At 42.3% G+C, this 20,673-nt stretch overlaps 1 protein-coding gene across 1 annotated transcript in view; it reads left to right on the top strand.

Annotated features, from left to right (window-relative positions):
* GATA1 (GATA binding protein 1) overlaps window positions 1–20,673 on the top strand; it is an 80,875-nt gene that overhangs the window by 43,655 nt on the left and 16,547 nt on the right. The window contains exons 2-4 of the mRNA XM_077476325.1: window positions 10,684–10,899; window positions 14,855–15,211; window positions 18,086–18,231. Coding sequence (XP_077332451.1) covers window positions 10,722–10,899; window positions 14,855–15,211; window positions 18,086–18,231 — 681 coding nt within the window. The 5' untranslated portion in view covers window positions 10,684–10,721. The remainder of the gene's footprint in view (window positions 1–10,683; window positions 10,900–14,854; window positions 15,212–18,085; window positions 18,232–20,673) is intronic.

Raw genomic sequence — 20,673 nt, 5'->3', positions numbered from 1 at the left:
CACATTGCCATTAAACTTTATATAACATACATTTTGTAGATTAATCATAATGCGTGTATGTAAATGGATACTAAAAAAATTTAAAGTAGACCTGTTGGTGGTTTTAAGAGCTGAAAAAGGTAAAATTTCCATCTAAGGCAGTGGTTCTCAACCTGGGGGTTGAATGATGATTTCCCAGGGGTCACCGAATCCTGGGCCGTTCCTGAATTCTGCACCGCTCTCCCAGGCTGCTCTTTCGCGGCCGCCCAGCAGGGCTGTTCCTGGAGCCTGTGGCCGCCCACTCAGCCTCTTCGCAGCCACCTATTCAGTTCCCGGTGTCTTGGAAAATAGTGTCCTCCATCAGATGCATGCGCAGTACACAGGAACACAGATTCCGAAAATTGCAGAGGATGAACGCCTGCGCCGTGAGTCCAGGTTCTATCCCCACTATCCAAGTGGACATAGAGTTAGAATAAAAAAGAGCCGAGTGGAGCGAGGCCAAGCCCGAAGCGTGGCGAGCGAAGCCCCGCGAGGGGCCCTCTAAAATTCTTAACCCTATGTCCGCTTCGATAGTGGGGCTACCTCCTCCACTCACGGCGCAGGCGCCGTTCAGCTTCGGAGTTTTTCCGAAGCTTCGTCTGCTCCGTACTGCGCATGCGCAGTACGGAGCGGACAGCATTTGATAGGCGGACTCTATTAGGCAGAACACCGGCATGGCTGGGGGGCAGAGACCAGAGGTCTGCTGACTGGTGAGGAATGTGAAGTGGGAGGGGCTGGAGGAGACAATATCTCCTGATTTCAGCATAGTTGTCACTGCTCCGATACACCACAAAGTTGGAGACACAGTGAGTGACATTACCTGTGATTATAGTTGCCATTAAAAGTCCCCACTACAGTTCTCAGATCAGCAGATGACCTTCAACAAGAGCACCTAAGCTAGCTGATCAGAACTCCCCCCAGCACTACCACTGATCCCCCCACCAGCACTGCCACTGATTCCCCCCACCAGCACTGCCACTGATTCCCCCCCAAGCACTGCCACTGAGCCCCCCCCCCCACTAGCACTACCACTGATCCCCCCCACCAACACTGCCACTGATCCCCCCAGCAGCACTGCTACTGATCCCCCCCACCAGCACTGCCACCAGCATTTGCAATGATCCCCCTCCACCAGCACTGCCACTGATCTCCCCCACCAGCACTGCCACTGATCCCCCCACCAGCACTTCCAATGACCCCCCCTCCACCAGCACTGCTACTGATCCCCCCCACCAGCACTGCCACTGATCTCCCCCCACCAGCACTTCCAATGATCCCCCTCCACCAGTACTGCTACTGATCCCCCCCCCACCAGCACTGCCACTGATCTCCCCCCACCAGCACTTCCAATGATCCCCCTCACCAGCACTGCCACAGATCCCCCCACCAGCACTTCCAATGACCCCCCTCCACCAGCACTGCTACTACTGATCCCCCCCACCAGCACTGCCACTGATCTCCCCCCACCAGCACTTCCAATGATCCCCCTCCACCAGCACTGCCACTGTTCCCCCACACTAGCACTGCCACTGATCCCCCCACCAGTACTGCCACTGATCCCATTACCCCCACCAAGGACTAAGAGAAGGAATAAAATTAGAGAATACATGGAAGGGAGAGGAAAAGAGGGGGAGGAACAAAGAAAAAGGGATAGAAAGAACAGAAAGACGGCTAGAGAGAGGGATGGGGGGGAACAAAAAATTAGGATAGAGAGAGATAAAAGGTAAAGAAAAGAGAACAAGGAGAAAGAGTGTTACATCCTAAAAAGTACCATAAGGGGTTTTAATACTGTACAAGTGTAAGGGGCGCAAATTACTTGTCTTGCCTTGGGTGCTGACAACCCACGCTACGCAAAATAATTTTACAGTTAGGGTTCCCCACAACTTGGGAAAATTTATCAAGGGGTCCTGGTACTAGAATGGTTGAGACTACTGATCTAAGGGCAAAAGTCACAAGAGGCCTTCTGTTATAATTTTTGGCCAGAAACTGTCAAATTTTGCACCCCTCTAAATCTAGTTTCTCTTTGATACTAGAAGCCTGACTTTAGAGCTAAACACCAACAAAAAGGAGGTGTTCACTGGACTGGAGTGACAGTTGGTAGTTGAAAATGGCTGGTGAGTTTACATAAAAGTGTACTTGTCATGACAGTAATCCTAGTACGTTGCCACTTGTACTTGGCAGCAGGCAGTTGAAGCTATCTATAGTTTTCTTTTAAAACACCCAGAACCCCAGAATCGTAGGGCACTCTAAGGCCTCATGCACACTGGACATTTTTTGACGGTTTTTACAGCAGCTGATTTTGGCTGTCAATGTTTTGTTCTACAGTCATTAAACTCTCCATCATGTTATCCTATGTGTCCATGCACACATAGGCTATTATCAGCAGTTTTGGGTAGTGGCATTTTTGAACAGTAAAAAAAAAAAAAAACTAGTGGGTTCTGAGAGACGTTTTTCCAGCTGTAAAAACACTCTAACACCGATAAACGCTCAAAAACGTCGCTCACCAGCGGTTTTTAATGTTTTTGATCCATTGAAAAAAAAAAAAAAAATCTTCCAAAAAATAACTGCTAAAACGATAACGTGGAAAAACGCTAATGAACGCTAATTTTTTAAAGCTATTGCAAAAAAGTTGAAAAAGGTTGAAAAACTCACTGCAAAGCTACTGACGTTTTTATAACATTATATTAATGTCCAGTGTGCATGAGGCCTAATATGTAAATGCTGAATTAATATAGTACACACAATCGGACTTTCCGACAACAAAACCGTGGAATTTTGTCTGAAGGGCGTTGGCTCAAACTTATCTTGCATACACACGGTCACACAAATGTTGGCCAACAAATACAAACATAGTGACGTACTAGATGTACTACATGGTTTTTCAGCTCTTTAGTACCACACTTTGGGCTCCTTCTGCTAATTTTGTGTTAGTAGAAGTTTGGTGATTGTTGATTTGTGCTTTTCAGTTTGTTTCTGAACGGCTGTTCGTCAACCAGACATGTTGCGGAATCTGAGGAGATAACGTGTTATTTATTATTGGCCTTGGAGTTATTGCTTTGACATTATTTTTGTGGTTGAATAATGATTTGATTTGTTATATTTTCTATATGTTTGGATGCATAGAATGTACTTTTTGGTTAGGTTATATTGGCAGATAGCATGTCTAATTTTATAAAAAAAATTTTAATGCACAATAAAAAAATTGTGGAGAATAATACTTGGCTATGTGTTTTACTTCTAATGACAGTTTGGGAGTAGGCAGTTACATTTTAACAAATAAAATGTAAAATTAACAAGGGACACCAACATAGTTGTATCTTTGATCTTTTAAACTAGGGGATAATGATGTTGTGGTAACTTGAACAAATAAAAAAAAACATAATAATATTATTCTTAAATCACTAGAAAAAAAAAGCCTTTGAAAATTTGTTTGCAATAAATCCATCAGTATCACCAGCAAAGCAGCTTCATTATTATCCCATTAAAGAAGAAGAGAATTGTGCGCTGAATTTGGAGATTTCATAATTTGCCACGCCACAAATGTTAATTTTCCATTATGAACACTAGTTTACAAGACCGACCGCTTCTGCTTACGAGTATGCGTGTTTGTACTTTGGACTTTTGTCCGACTGACTTGTGTACACACAATCGGAAAATTCGACTGCACACATTTGTTGGCGGAAAATTTTTGAGAGCATGCTAGCCAACATTTGTTGGCGGAAATTCCAATAATTGTCCGATGGAGCATACACAGGGTTGGACTTACCGCCAACAAGCTCAAATCCAACATTTCCCGTCGGAAAATCCGATCGTGCGTACGTGGCATAAGAGTCAGACACGTGGAGGAAATTAAATAAATAGATTCTGTGCCTGGCTACCCCTTTAGCCCAACCTCAGGTGAGAAGGTGTAAATTGTGGAAAACTTTAATACCAAGGATTCTGTTCTCTTATTTGTTTAATGCAAACTGTGCCGTCAATCGGTGTTAAACAGTGGTGGGTGGAATTCATGGGCTTTTGTCAGACCCTGAGCTCCACATTAGATGCTTCAATATCGCAAAAAAAAAAGGAGAAAGTGCAAAATGATTTGCATTTAGTGAATTCTGTCAATTATAATTTTAAGGCATTATTTTGCATTTCCATTATTCCAAAATCCATTTTTTAAATATACCGAGGTTTGATAAGGTCCTGAAACTTTTACATAAGTATCCATGAAGGTTAATAAACGCTCTTTATCAATAACAGCTTGTAATCTATGTGTAGTGGGACTTTATTTCCATTATACTGTACTGTATATTCCCACTTTTAGGACTGTTCAGCACCATGGACAGCGGACATACAGGATAATGTTGGGAACAGACTGTAGGCTTAGTATGTGCCATAGACCCTCTGAAGCTTGACATTAAAGGAGAAATATCCTAATAAAAATATGGATTCTGTTACCACCAACCTTTTATTTTAAAAGCCGTGAGTCACTGCACTGTTCACTCAACAAAGTGAAACGATTTTTTAAAGCCAAAAGGGGAGTACTGGAGGGAACAATGATGGTCAATGGGCCTGCAGCACCTGGATTAGGCCAGGCTTCCGTTTAAGGCAGAATGATATAGTAAATAGCAATAGGGATTTTTTGCTGAGTGCTGGTGTAGACTAAACTCGACTGAAAATGTTTGATGGGAGCTTTTTGTCGAAAATGCTGACCATGTGTAGGCTTCATCGGACATTTTCCATCGGAATTTCCGACACACAAAATTTGAGATCTGGATCTCAAATTTTTGGACAACAATTTACGTTGTCGGAAATTCCGATAGTGTGTACACAATTTCCGAAGCACAAAGTTCTACACATGCTTGGAATCAAGCAGAAGAGCTGCACTGGCTATTGAACTTCAATTTTCTCGGCTCGTCGTACGTCACTGTGTTCTTGACATTCAGAATTTTCAACAACGCTGTGTTACAATGTGTATGCAAGACAAGTTTGAGTCAACATCCGTCAGAAAAAATCCCATGGATTTTGTTGTCGGAATGTCCAATCGTGTGTACTTGGCATAAGGCTGGGTTCACACTGGTACAACACGACTGTTGTAAAGCCTCATATACACAATCGGACTTTGTACGAACTTTCCCGTGGACTTTTTTACAAAGGGCGTTGGCCGTAAGTTTGTATTGCATACACACGATCTGACTTTTTAGGCAACAAACACGAACGTAGTGACGTTTCAACGACACTTCAAAAGAGGACGTTCAATTACACCTTTGGTCAACTTCTGTATTGTTGTCTGATCTTTTGAATTGGTTCTGAGCGTGCGTGTTTGTACTTTGTACAAAAAGTCTGATGGTTTTGTGTACACACGATTGGACTTTGCTCCATCGGACTCATATTGTCAAAAAAGTTTGTCCGTTCGCACACCCAACAAAAGTCTGAGAAAAACCGAACAAGTTTGTCCAATGGAGCGTACACACTGTCGGATGGTGCTCCAAAACAGCTAATTTGCATGTTTGTTGTCAAGAAGTCAGATCACGTGTACGGCCTTTAGACTGTCATCCTACTTTTCCCTGCAACATGGGTCCTACATCGGCCCTACTTCCATCTGACTTGAATGAACAAGATACGATTTTTTCTCCGACTTTGAGATAGTCTCACTTGTCCTTTGATCAATCAAGACAACAAAAAACAATCCCAGTGTGACATAAATTCCTATCCTGCTGCTGTAATCACCTTGTCGCATGTCACAAGTCGGATGGTTAGGACAAGGATTCGACCTTGATCTGACATCAATGATATTAAATGGGCTGAAAACAGACCAAAGTAAGACCAAAATGGTGCAGGAACCTTTTCTAAAGTCAGACCGACTTGTGCCGAACCAGTTAAGACAGCTCTCATAGGGAACCATTGATTTGTACACGTCATTCGACATGTGCTCCCAAAGTATGTCGCACCAGTGTGAACCGGGCCTCGGGTGTTGACTTACTAAAACTGGAGAGTGCAAAATCTGGTGCAGCTGTGCATAGAAACCAATCAGTTTCCAAGTTTTATTGTCAAAGCTTAATTGAACAAGCTGTGGTTAGATGCAAATTGGCTAACATGCACAACTACACCAGATTTTGCCCTCTCCAGTTTTAGTAACCCAACTCCCGTCTGAGAGATTCTTCCCTTGCTTCTTGTCCTCACCCACTGATGACAGTGGATAAGGAGAAGCCTCCCCAATGGGAACATTGCAATACAACCTTGACAGCAAAACAGCTCAAGGTCACTAACTCACTAGGTAGGACAGTTAAAGGATGAACCATAAGAGTTTCCACAATATTATCACAGTATTCCCTTTGAGCTATCGAGGCTTAAAGTGGTTGTAAACCCATGCAATCAAAGATGAACAAAACTTATCCTTCTATAGTGTGTACCTTCCTCAATCCAAAGCACCTAGTGTGGCTGCTGTCTACTCTCACCTCCCTTTGTTATCTGCATTAGTCCCTTCTAACAGGTGAGAAATTGTATAGACCGGCAGATCCTTGCATTTGTTGTGCCACATCCGATAATAAAGTTCACAGAAATTGAACCCCCGGTGGTGGACTTTTGAGGCACGTACAACAACCAAACAAGTATAAATAATTTATTAATTAAATAGACATAAAATCGTATCATGGAACGATAATATGCAAGACATAATGATCGACAATATAAAGTGCATTTGACTAGAATTTTACATCCATCTCCTACGCGCTTCGGAAGCGCTGAAAGTCTCCTTCTTCAGGGGTAGAGGTGAAGCACAAAATATAATTAGATCAAAAATACACCATTGCAAAGATATTCCATAATATGTATTAATTAAAAGCAAATAGAGCGATATGGACAAAGTGGGTGGTCTCCTAATCTCCAAGGCTCCCAAAGATGAAAATTATTAAAGTGGCTTTTCAATGTGTTTTGCTGTCAGTAGGCAGCCAAGCTCTTAAATTACCCCAAAAAGATGGGCAGCCGCTGGGTAAGCTGAGAGAAACACTGAGGGGAGATGACGCTTGGCTCTTAAAGGAAGTTAGAGTAGCAACCGGTTTATTGTGTACTTCACAGTAGAAATATTTTGTAGCAACTTATAGGAGAGCTTTAAGATAAGTGTGACTGTCCATCAAGCATTCCGCAGATAAATGCTGTTGAATGATCTAATTCTAATTAATACATACTATGGAATATCTTTGCAATGGTGTATTTTTGATCTAATTATATTTTGTGCTTCACCTTTACCCTTGAAGAAGGAGACTTTCAGTGAAACACGTAGGGTAATAGGTGTAAAATTCTAGTCAAATGCACTTTATATTGTCGATCATTATTGTGACAGACCTAGCCGGGACACAGGCTTTTTGAGAGGACTGAATGTGAGCCTCTTGCCGACTGATTATGGGCCCTCAATTTTAAGGGGCACAGGGTGATTGAGAACCCCACTATAATCTGTGCTAGTCAGATTCAATGCTGTATATATGTATATATAATGTGTGTTGTCTCATTGCTGTTAGGACACACACTGTCAGATGCTAATGTCATGAACTCCAGCCACCTGTCTGTTGTCTTGTATAATGTAAATGAGTCTAGTCTGGCTTGTAAGAGTATTCTGAGTGTTGATTAAGATAATTAGCTCAGGTTAATTCTGTTTCTGGCTACAGCGGTTGGAATATCTGATATCTATATTCAGGCTGGGAGGAAGTGGTATATGATGAAAGCACTCAATCGGAGTGTGGGGGATTGGATCCTTCACAATTATGTCCTGCATATTATCTTAAACGATTTTATGTCTATTTAATTAATAAACTGTTTATACTTATTTGGTTGTTGTACGTGCCTCAAAAGTCCACCACCAGGGGGTTCCATTTCTGGTTATGCCCAGAATACCAGGGGATGGCCCTGCACACCCTCCAGCACACAAAATTTGACTGACAGGCTCAGCTGTGCATGTTTCCCTATGAGACTGTGTACAGGGCGGAGTGCCCCTTCCCTCCACTCAGGAATCAGATTACACTCTGATCTCCTCTCTGTGCTGTGCGTGACATCAGATCTCCGCCCCTTGCCTCCTGGAGCATAGAAATGCTTTGAAAAATGAGTGTTTAGAAGGCTGTAAAAGAGAGACGGGGTGTGGATACACAGGTACAAATTATGTAGGAGGGTTTGTTTCCTCTCTGTGTATCACCTGAGGACAGTCACTTCACTGGGTATATATAAGGGGCTTCAACCACTTTAAGGGGGTTTTGCCCTTCACAAAATCCTGGTTTGATACAAAATAAAACAAAATCAATTCATTCATACTGTTGGTCTACATTATACATTCTGCAAGGTAAAGGAAGCTTCAAAGAGAAAGATGAACGGCTTAGTTTTGACCTTTGTGCCACCCAACAAAGACTGACATTGAGGTTCTGTACTGCACCATGCAATGTTTCAACATTATGAAAGAGAAAGTCTCAACAATAGACTTTAAAAGGGACACAACATGCACCAATAAACCATGGTTAGAAAAAGGAACAAGTCTCTGGAGAACAGAAGCAGATAGAAACAGGGTGAATTCTGGGAAAGCTGGTTATAGCTGAATTGCAGGCACGTGTAAATGCAGATCTGTATTTATTAATACATCATCAGATGTATATTATTAAACGTTAGCAGTGTATGTACCTGAATTTAAATTTTTTCACCCTACTACAAAGCTCAAACTGGAAGGGAGTTAATTCGCTTTGCTCTAGTGCTTATGTGCTAGCAAGAGGTGGTGGGAGCAAAGTGACAGAGAGATGAGTTCACCAACTACTTCTTCTCATTTGTTGTCCAGTGAGGTTGTCCAGGCTGAGGGGCAGATGGTGACTTGACCTGTTATGTCGCGTACACATGGCCGGACTTTCCTGATTTTTAGTCCGTCAGACAGATTTGAAACATGTTTTATTTCTAGGCCCATCTGACTTGTGGGGAAAAAAAGTCCACTGGAGTCCACACATGAGCGAATTGTCTGATGGATTCCGGTCCGCTGGACCAAGTCTGTCGGAAAGTCTGATCATGTGTACGCGGTATAAGAGTTTCTGAACTGCAGCAGAAAAAATGAGGTCTCCTGCCCTACTGGACATGGTTGTTTTGCAAGTTGTATAAATCTCAGGCACGGATGGACAGAAAAAATCCTTTGGTAGGTAAAACAGCTCCTCCCTCCTATAGCTGTGCAAATACCAACCAAGGGATCCCAGCCAGGACTAGAGGAAGCAAATGGTATCTGTTGACACTTTATGTTGTCAGCTGTCACCTACTGCTGTTAGTTTTTTGCAGGTTTATTGTTTCCACTGGTTGACTTTAAATAGCATTACTTTATCATATCTTGACATTTTTAGATAAAACAAACAAAAACAATGCTATACTTATCATATACACTATGGGGGTTATTTACTAAAGGGAAATTCACTTTGCACTGCAAGTGCACTTGAAAGTGCACTTGGAAGTAAAGTCGCTGTAGATCCGAGGGGGACATGCAAAGAGAATAAAAAACAGCATTTTAGCTTGCATATGATTGGATGATAAAATCAGCAGATCTTCCACTCATTTCAGATCTACCCCTTAGATTTATAGCGACTGCACTTTCAAGTGCACTTGCAGTGAAAAGTGGATTTGCCTTTCGTAAATAACCCCCTATATTACCAACAGTATTGGGACGCCTGCCTTTAGACACACATGAACTTTAATGACATCCCAGTTTTAGTCCGTAGGGTTCTATATTGAGTTGGCCCACTCTTTGCAGCTATAACAGCTTCAACTCCTCTGGGAAGGCTGTCCACAAGGAGTGTTTCTATGGGAATGTTTGACCATTCTTCCAGAAGCGCATTTGTGATGTCAGGCACTGATGTTGGACAAAAAGCCTGTCTCACAGTCTGTGCTCTAATTCATCCAAAAGGTGTTCTATTGGGTGCAGGCCAGTCAAGTTCCTCCACCCCTTACTCGCTCATCCATGTCTTTATGGATCTTGCATTGTGAACTGGTGCACAGTCATGTTGGAGCAGGAAGGGGCCATCACCAAACTGTTCCCACAAATTTGGGAGCATGAAATTGTCCAAAATGACTTGGTATGCTGATGTCTTAAGAGTTCCCTTCACTGAAACTAAGGGGCCAAGCCCAACCCCTGAAAACCAACCCCACACCATAATCCCCCCTCCACCAAATGATTTGGACCAGTGCACAAAGAAAGGTCCATAAAGACATGGATGAGTGAGTTTGGGGTGGAGGAACTTGACTGGCCCACACAAAAGTCCTGACCTCAACCCAATAGAACACCTTTGGGATGAATTAAAGCGGAGGCTGCGAGCCAAGCCTTCTCATCCACATTAGTGCCTAACTTCACAAATGTGCTTCTGGAAGAATGGTCAAACATTACCATAGACACACTCCTAAACCTTGTGGACAGCCTTCCCAGAAGAGCTGAAGCTATTATAGCTGTAAAGGGTGGGCCAACTCAATATTGAACCCTACAGACTAAGACTGGGTTGCCATTAAAATTTCATGTCCAAGTAATGGCGGGTGTCACAATACTTTTGGTGTTATATTGTGCATCTAAATACATGGTCTGAGACAAAGACAGCTTTTTATAATCCTTGGTTCAACAAAACTGGAACACATACTCGCTCCAGGGCTGCTTGTTAAACGATTAACATTTCTAAACATTTCTAGGTATATTCAAATCGTGAATTCCCATCAAGGACACTGTCATGGATTTCACACCCCTGACCAGCCAGGAACCTCTATCTCAGTTCTCTGACACAACGATGAACCACAGCAATGAAGAACCCGACTACTTCTACAGCTTGGGTGGCAGTGAAGGTAGCCCATCACATTATGGAGGAGCAGTGACCTCCCGAGCAGGCGCAGCATACCGCCATTCTCCAGGTAGATACTTTTGGGCAAGCTATTATTGTACCTGTTGGGTCTCCACTTCTGAATCTCTTGGAAACGCCTGTTTTTTTTGGAAGGGAATAGGGATAGAGCCCAAAGGATAGGGCCAAATACATGTGACAAATATCCTAGGAGCATTTAGAAAACATTTGCTGTGACCTTACATTGACTTGAAGCTTTGCAAGCTGCCAGCCATAAGTACATTGAAGGAAAGATCGAAATCGATGTGATGCAATGCAAAGCAATAGCTGTTTGCTAGTAATGTAAAGAAGAGGCATTGGTTTTGGAAAACTATCAATGCAAAGCCAATGCCTGTTCTTTACTGCCACATGAACAAGGCCTAAATGTGCTCCTAATTTTTTTTGTTAGATACACAGGGAATGGTTTAAAACCACAGGTTATAGTTTGTCATCTGTGTCCTCCTAGGCAGAGTTACCTTTATCCATCTTTGTCTTGGAGACACAACAGGACATTGGAGGAAATCTCCCTACTGTGGGGGTGGAAACTCCCATCTAATTCCGCGTACACACGATCGGAATTTTGGTCGGAAAAACCTCTGATGGTTTTCCAGACGGAATTCCGACGGGATTTCGCTAAAGCAGTCTTGCATACACACGGTCACACCAAATTCGGACTGTCAAGAATGCGGTGACGTACAGCACGTACGACGGGACTAGAAAAAGGAAGTTCAAGACCCAGTAGCCAATAGCTTCCATCTCGTAGTTGAATCTGAGCATGAGTGAGTTTTTGCGTGTCGGAATTGCATACACACGAACGGAATTTCCGATAGAATGTTTTTCCATTGGGAAAATTGAGAACATGCTCTCAAATTTTTGCTGGCGGGAATTTGGCCAGCTGAATTCCGATGGAGCATACACACATTTTCCGATGAAAAGCTATCATCTGTCTTTTGCTGGCCAAAATTCCGGTCGTGTGTACGCGACATTAGCATTTTACTGGTGAAAACGCTAAAGCATTTGGAAAAAATATAATATTTTTTGGTGTGGTTAAAAATCCTATACTAGTATGTTTCTTTAGGGTTTCTGGTTTATGATGTATCAATTTCCAAGGATGTAGTACCAGTAAATCCAGTAGTTAGGGGAAGCACATAACTTTTCATTCCCTCTCTCCCAACCTCTCTTTTAAAGCGTTCTTATAGAATGTTTTGAATAAAATTGATTACTTGTAAAAAAAAATAAAAAATTGGTATGATACCTTAAAAATTATATATTAGTATGTGCTTCTTTAGGGTTTCTGGTTTAGCCTGTTTTTGAGTGCCAGTGTGAACAGGGCAGTTTAAATTTTCCCTTGATTTTTGTCTTTTTGATAATGATCAGGGCAAAAAGAAGAGTGAATTTCCTCAGCAGGAACAAATACAGTTATAAAAACGTATCTAATAAATAAGAAATAGTCAAACAAACAAGGTTGCTCATGGAATCTTACAATGGTGACTCAAAACAACATAAGCAGCCACTATAACAATATATCAATAATCCCAAAAATATGTTACAGAAAACACTATAACATTAGTAAAAAAAATGAACTTGGACTTGGGGTCAACCAACCCCCAGGGACTTTTAATGGTGTCACAAATAAAGGTAGATAGTTACAATACTATATTGATAAAAAGATAATTTTATTAGAAAAAGGGACAAATAAAAAATATACATTCATATGACATTAAAAAAAAAAAAAACATCAAGCATAGAAGATTTCCAGAAAGGGCTGGTTTATCTAAAAATTCCATAGATACCACTCAACATGTTTCACTCATTTGAGCTTACTCAGGAGTTTTAGGTATGAAATGGATATTTTATAGATAGGCAACTCCTATCCTCATATTGATTAGTGGTTCCAAATTAATAATAACTACTGCAGTAGGGAACAGATACAAAAGATACGCTCAGCATCTTTCCAAATAACTGTTCTCCTTTATTATGATGCATTTGAAGGTTTATATACACATGATTACGTAGGTATCACATTAATATTACAATTGTACGTTTATGGTAACAAGGGGCGTTACATAGGCAGGCTAATTCTAATCAGGACTCGAAAAAATGCAAAACATGTACTGAAAACATTATTAGTGCTGTGTGCACAGTGAGGGCATTGTGCAATACATATAAAATAGAATACAATTATATACAGGACCTACAAATTTCCATTACAGGTATATGGTTCGATCAACTGGAAATAGAAAATACAGTAAGATTTCAACACACATTTAAATTACATGTAGTTTGCATAAATATGCAATCATGCACATAATGTTGGTAACAATCAATAAGATATAGATCATAATTATGAAATTATACAATAAATTTCAATAATGAAAAATATATATGTCCAAAGGAAAACTCACCAGAGATAACTAAAGATGGAACACTTGAAATTCTGTCAAAAAGTATTTGAAAATGCTGAGATAATCCAGCAATCACTTCGGACAAAAATCCCAGTGTAAATGGCCGTATGAATCACCTCAAAACATCTGAATCAAAGACCCCTTTAGTGTTATGGGACCGCAGGAGGATATAGAGTAAGTGACTCAAAACTAATAATGAGAAAAAATTAAAATTGTAAATATAATTCAATGTACCCAACCATTATTTTATAAAGTATTTATTAATTGAATCCTCAGTTCACTGGTGAAGAGCAAAATTCTCACCCCAATCCACAATGGAGATCTGTTCATTTCTGACAACAAAGTGGCCAGGACAAAGTACTCTTTCACTGAAGTCAAGAAACAAAACAAAAAAGTATAAATCTAGGGAAATGTATATGAACTAAAAAAGGGTCCATTTAACTCAATCCTCACCCGAAAATGCAGGTGCAGATACAATTAGGAGTTGTCTAATCATAAAATTACCTGGTAGTTGCAAAACTGTTAAGACTAGAAAGCAACAACGAAGGCAATCGATCAAGGCTAGCAGCTGCTGACCTATGACAATGCCGGCATCAAACAGTAGCGGCCATCAAAGCCACCCTCTTATAGTCCTCCCGATCCGGCGGTGTCTGACATCACCGCCGGATCGCGGACAGCCAATGGGAACATCCCTCAGTCGGAGTTAGGGGAGGTCCATCTGAAATGGCGCCAAAACAGCGCCCCTGTATCAAGGGCACATGCGCCGAGAATGTGCGCCGGAAATCGCACCATTCTCTGCAGGGCGCATGCGCAGAAATGATCAGTCCACTACATGGGCTAACAAGAGCCCAATGAAACCACGATCACCATCTTGAGTGAGGGAAGCAACAATCGCCGCTTTTTCAATTCAAGTGGGAGATGCATTGAAAAATATATTAAATATTAAACTTGGATGTCGCCAATAGCCACTCTTAAAGGGGAACTGTTCCCTATTGGGCACCACAATAATAGCGAAGGATTAGTCGCAAGTTCATTGGGTGCCCTAGGTGTCCATAACCCACAATCAGGGTCTACAAAAGAACCAGAGCTAGAGGAAAAGAAATATACCGGCCACAACACTGAACCATCCGAAAGATACTGATATATGTATAGATAAATGTATAGGAAAAAAGCTAAATAAACTGGTGCGCTGAATCCATCTGGACAGTAAATTAGACTAATAGTCATAGCATACAAACACATTGGAAAAAAAAAACATTTCTGTTAAATTTTATAAAAAACATTTAAAACTAAATGCATCTATAACATTAGTAGTGCTAATCAGTTACAATATAAATGATAATTGTGATAATAAAGTCCAATTTATGGATTTACTGTGAGTAATAATGTGTCCATCAAGTCAAGTTCATACAGGGTTAAATCCAGTTGAATACCGTCACCACACCTCATTTTTTGGAGTTATAAAAACTTGACAGAGGGTCTAACCCTTCTATACTCTATCCAAAACAAAACAAAAAAATATGCTTTTGCATACAAATAGCCACTTTAAATGTTGCTTTGATTTATTGTCTTTTTGCCTTTCAGTGCTCCAGACATTCCCCTCTCACTGGCCAGAAAGCAACTCAGGAATTGTACACAGCTTGGCTGCATATGGAAGAAGTCCTGGTGCATTCCCACTCTATACATCGGGGGCTTCCCACTTGGCTCCGCTTCCCTCCTCTGCATTATACTCTACTGCTCCCTTCCTGTTGAGCCCTGTTCCTCCAACTGAGCGTGATGAGAGCCCCAAATTCCTGGAGACCCTCAAGACAGAAAGGATGAGCCCCTTGAGTAATGACCTTCTTACCCTGGAGCCAAGGAGTCCTGGAAGTCAGGCTTTACCTCCAATGGGATACATAGGAACAGTGCAAAATTACAACAATAGCATATTCCAAACATCAGGTATCCATACCACCCATAATCACACCTACACTGTCCAGTAAGGGATTAGAAAATTATTAAAAAGGATGAGGCAAACAATAACAGTGTTCAATTAGGGTCTAACTGGTCCGAAAAGTAAAAAATAAATCTTTGGGTCCTAGTTCCTAAAATGGTGGTGTCATACAATAGATTTTACATACTGCAATTTTAAAGGCAAATATATCTTTATTGTTTTACAAAATAACAAGGAAATATAAGAATAAGGCCAGTTCAAGTTAGGAAAAAGTCCAAAAACATGACGCCCAGTCTTAATTTGCATATTACACAATTAAGAGCAGACACAATTACCGGTTAGAATATATACTTCACAGTTAGGTTGGCATATTGCTTGTATATCTATCTGGGAAGTACATGTGGTAGAATAAGTAATGCCAAGGCCTATAATAGCAAAAGTTGATATGGCACAGTAAAATATAAGAGAGAAAGAGAGATAAGAAAAAGAAGAATAGAAAGAGGAGAATGACCACTAATGCCTCGTTTCCACTGAGTGGATCGGTTTAGTTTGGTTCGGTACGGTATGCTATGTTGAGTGTTTCCATTATGAAAGCGGCCCATACAACCGAACCATACCGCACCATTCAGGGTCCTGTTTCAGATGTGGGGCCATAGAAAATGGTACGGTACTGTTAGGGCGGAGCTACTGGCATCAAAGAATACATTCCACTGATTGGCGGCCAGAAAAAACGTCAATGCTCACATCAAAGGCATTTTTTTCTAAACCCCGCATGGCCCCTGGCGGTCCGGCTTGCAGTGAAAACACTCACCTGAATAGGGCGGACCATTCTAACCCTTCCAAACTGTACCGAAAACAAACAGTTCCGCTCAGTGGAAACGAGGCATAAGTGGTCCAAAGAGAAGTGAAAAAAGTAAAAGACAGAGACAGAAGATCAGAACAGGAACAGATCTTGAGGACCAAAATAATAATAAGAAAGACAAGAGAGCTACCGAACAGGGGGTGGCACTGAAGCCAACTGTCAGGAGAGGTTTAATAAATTGCTGAAGGATTCTCTATTCCATACTGTTAGATGACTGAGATGACACGGTCACTGAGCCACCATCAGATGATAAAATCTCTGAGGTCATTAGAAGTGGAGAAATGGATCCAAATATACCGTAAAACGGTACATTTCTCTACATGCTGCAGTTTTAATTAAAAACCACATACGGTAGCTTCCCCAAGAGAAACTAAAAACCAGCACACCATTTAGTATGTGCCATCTGTGGAAAAAATCTCTACTATGTCACAAAATGTCTATATTTTGCAACCTGTACAACAACCTTAGGTACTTCTCCTTCAACTCTCCATATTAAACTGATCTAACAATTTTTAGGTTAACCTGTATGTAAAGCGATTTATGTAAGACTATCCTAAAAAGGCTTTGGTTTCATGAAGGCCGCAATGTAATGGAAATGCTAGTTATATCATGCTTAGACGTTCCAGTGTGTTTATATCCAGCGCTATCCTCCTTTTCATGACTTTTTTTGCACAACGTAGTTCAACCATCACACTCTTTCCTCCCTGCCCCAAGGGTTTCCGTTTTAAAGATACAACAAAAAGAGCAGGAAGTTACAGAGAAGGGGTTTCTGGACCAGGGGTCTCAAATAAATAGTAGGTACAGAGTTGAGGCAGAGCTGGTGATTATCTGGCTCTTAGAATGATTTTTTAAAATATATACATACATACACATACATTATATATATATATATATATATATATAATGTATGTGTATGTATATGTATGTATATATATAAACATGTTATACCTACCTGTTCTGTGTAATGGTTTAACCCTGATCCTCCTCTTCTGGGATCCCCCTCCCGGCGCTTCTGGCCCCCCCCCTGTTGACTACCCCCCTAACAAGCCCCCTTGCTGTGGGTGCACTCGCACAGGCTCAACCCCAAGCCACACTGCGTATGTCTATTGACACACACATTGCAGCACAGCCCTGACCCCCCCCCCCCCCCTCCACTGATTTGTCACTGGATTTGATTGACAGTAGTTCGGACTCAGGTAAGTATGGGGGGAATGCATTAAAGGGTTGTTGTAAAGGTAAATATTTTTTCACTATAATGCGTTAAGGTGAAAAAACATCTGACAGTGCCGGCGCCCCCAACCCCCCCCCCGCCCGTTTTACTTACCTGACCCCTTGAAAGTCCCTTGCTCACCCCCGAAGTCCTCTTCGCCGCTGAGCCTGTCCGCTGATTGGCTAGAGTGGATGGCTTGAAAGCAGCGCAGCCATTGGCTCATGCTGCTGTCAATCACATCCAATGACGCAGCGCGCTGGGGGCTGGGGCCGAGTGATACAGCGAGCGGCTATAGCTGCCTGCTGTATCAAGGGAGCGTACCCGCAAGTGCTTCTCACCATGTGAGGGAGCTCGCATGAATGTGAGAAGTACTTGCGGAAGGAAGCCGAGACAGCCGCTGAGGGACCCCAGAAGACCAGGTTTGGGGCCACTCTGTGCAAACGAGCTGCGCAGTGGAGGTAAGTATAATATGTTTGTTATTTTAAAAAAATAAAAAAATTCGCTTTACAACCCCTTTAAAGTGGAAGTAAACCTTCCTATCATTTTCAGCCAAGGGAGCTGCCATCTTGGCCTCTGGGCTCTAGAAGACCTTGTCCCAGCACTGTCACAGGTACTGGAGAGAGTTGAAAGCGCTATTTTTTTCAGAAATTGTATCTTCAACAACTTCAGTTAGTATCTATTGCTACAAAGCAGAGGAGCACAATTAGCTGGACATGAATTTAGATGCATAGACACAATTTAAGAGTGCTTTTAGATAACAAGCAACCAGTTTTATTAAGCCTGAAACTGATGAATGCCTTTTGTCTGCAGAGGATCGCGAGTGTGTGAATTGTGGCGCTACAGTGACCCCACTATGGAGACGGGATATTAGTGGCCATTATCTGTGCAATGCCTGCGGGCTTTATCACAAAATGAATGGACAGAACCGCCCACTGATTCGACCCAAGAAACGCCTGGTATGTATTATTGGGCAGTAGGCTCTGGCAGATTAGTTTCACTTACAGTACCTGCTTTCCAGGGTTTAAATTTCATCTAAAGGCTCCTGTATGACAATCTAAACAGGTCCCAAATTTAATTACTATGTGATGCACGAGACTCTGAAAGTAAAAAAAAGCTTCCTTTACCTTCCCTGACTAATCCAAATCCTCATTTATTTGTGCCTCACATGCTGCTCTTCCCAGACACTGCAGCTCACAGTGGTAGGGTTGGTGTTGTCAAAGCAGAAAGCAGTGGGCAGGGCTTGGTGCAGTCAGGTGCTGGTTGGCAAGCTACAGGCTTGTGAATCAGGAGTGTTAATGCTGATAGCCGCGCCCCCTGAAGCATCTTATCCCACTGTAGTGGAAGCTGACAGCACAGCCTACAAGAGAGTGGCAACTCTGCTCTGAATTCAGGAGCAGTGCAGCATTGTTATCAGTGGCGGCTGGTGCTCAATATATATAATAAATATTTTGGTGGGGCGAACCAACCCCACCCTGCACGTGGGAAACGTACAGGAATGCGGTGATCCCCCCGTGGGAGAAAGGACGGGGCGATGTCCACCGTCCACCCACGGTCACTCCTTAGCCCTTGTACACATGGTCGGTCATTCCGACATGAAAATGTCCGGTCGGACCGTGTTGTCGGATAATCCGACCATGTGAGGGCTCCATCGGACTGTTTCCATCGGAATATCCGGCCAACAAAGTTTTAGAGCTGGGCTATAAAATTTTCCGACAACATGATCCGATCAGACTTTGTCCAATCGTTTGTAGAGGATTCCGATCGGGCAAAGTGCCACGCATGCTCAGATCAAATTCCTAGACCAAAGCTATTGGCTACTAGCCTGAACGTAGTCCTGTCGTAACGAAAAAACGTCATCACGTTCAGAATGATTGGATTTTCCGACAACTTTGTCCGACCGTGTCTATGCAACACCAGTTTCGGCCAAAATCCGTCGGACAAAATCTGGAATGTGTGTACAAGGGCTTAGAGAGCCAGAATGGGGATCTGTCAATGTAAACAGACAGATCCCGTTCTGTCAGGGAAGTAGAGAGAGATCTGCTGTTCCTAGTGATCAGTAACAGTGATCTCTCTCTGCTCCCTGTCAGAACACTCCCCCCTAGTGATGGCCGAACGGTTCGCCCGGCGGTCGTTTCGCGGCGAATTTCCGACATTCGCGGTCCGCACGTTCGAACGCCTTTTTCCGTCGTTCGCCGCGGCGGACTTACGTGTTTAATGTATACAAGAACTTTAACCTTTGGTGACACGTTTATCATGTGATACAGGACAGCCAATTGAGACATGACAGCACATGGACACTTGTACATTCCCCCTAACCTATAAATACACCCGATCCGGTGGCCATTTTACATTCTTTCTTCTGTTAAGATAGGGACAGGTTCCTGTGTGGAGTAGGGAGAGATAAACCACTAGCTATTTGGTACACAAAAGTTCTTTTCAGGACTGGTATAGGTGTTAGGTGTTGATAGGTTTGCTGTGCTGCTGATTCTTGCAGCAGCCTGAGTGTCTTTTGTTAGTTTAGAGAAAGGGAAAGGACGGTGTATGCTACAGGGACAGCCAGATTAGTCTTTCATCATCATCATCATCATCATCATCATTAGCTGTTACTATCAAGGTCCACAAAAGAGCTGTTCCAGTAACCACTAATCGTTCTCTTTTTTTGCCAATTTGTATAGGGACAGGAAGGAAGCAGTGTTGTCAGGCAGTGAGGGTAATTTTAAAGACTTGCTGTTATTATTAGTTCCACAAAGGTTCTTTTCAGGACTGGTATCAGTGGTACAGTAATAGGCTTGTACATGTATAATATTCTTTCTTCCAAATATAGAAAGGATATTATACTTGACTGCTGCCCTTCTGCTGCAGTCTGCTAAACATTCACAACTCACTTGTTCCACAAAAGTTCTTATAAGGACTGGTAACTTGGTATAGGGTGCTACGGTACATAGGCTTGAGTGCGGTACAGTCTGCTGTTCTGTAAGGACCGCTATCGGTCCACAATAGATAGGGTTGACGTGCACCACTGCTGACCGCTGCCCTATACTGCAGCAGTCCTTCAGCGGTATAGGGACTGACGTACAGTCTGCTAATCACTAACACACAACCTGCTTGTTCCACAAAAGTTCTTATAAGGACTGGTAACTTGGTATAGGGTGCTACGGTACATAGGCTTGAGTGCGGTACAGTCTGCTGTTCTGTAAGGACCGCTATCGGTCCACAATAGATAGGGTTGACGTGCACCACTGCTGACCGCTGCCCTATACTGCAGCAGTCCTTCAGCGGTATAGGGACTGACGTACAGTCTGCTAAACACTAATACACAACCTGCTTGGTCCACAAAAGTTCTTATAAGGACTGGTAACTTGGTATAGGGTGCTACGGTACATAGGCTTGAGTGCGGT

The sequence above is a fragment of the Lithobates pipiens genome, unplaced genomic scaffold (genome assembly GCF_037356315.1).
Source record: "Lithobates pipiens isolate NorthernLeopardFrog02 unplaced genomic scaffold, aLitPip1_a1.2 Scaffold_1, whole genome shotgun sequence".
Lineage (NCBI taxonomy): Eukaryota > Metazoa > Chordata > Amphibia > Anura > Ranidae > Lithobates > Lithobates pipiens.
The sequence above is the reverse complement of the archived record's forward strand: the minus strand, read 5'-3'. Positions and strand labels throughout refer to the sequence as shown.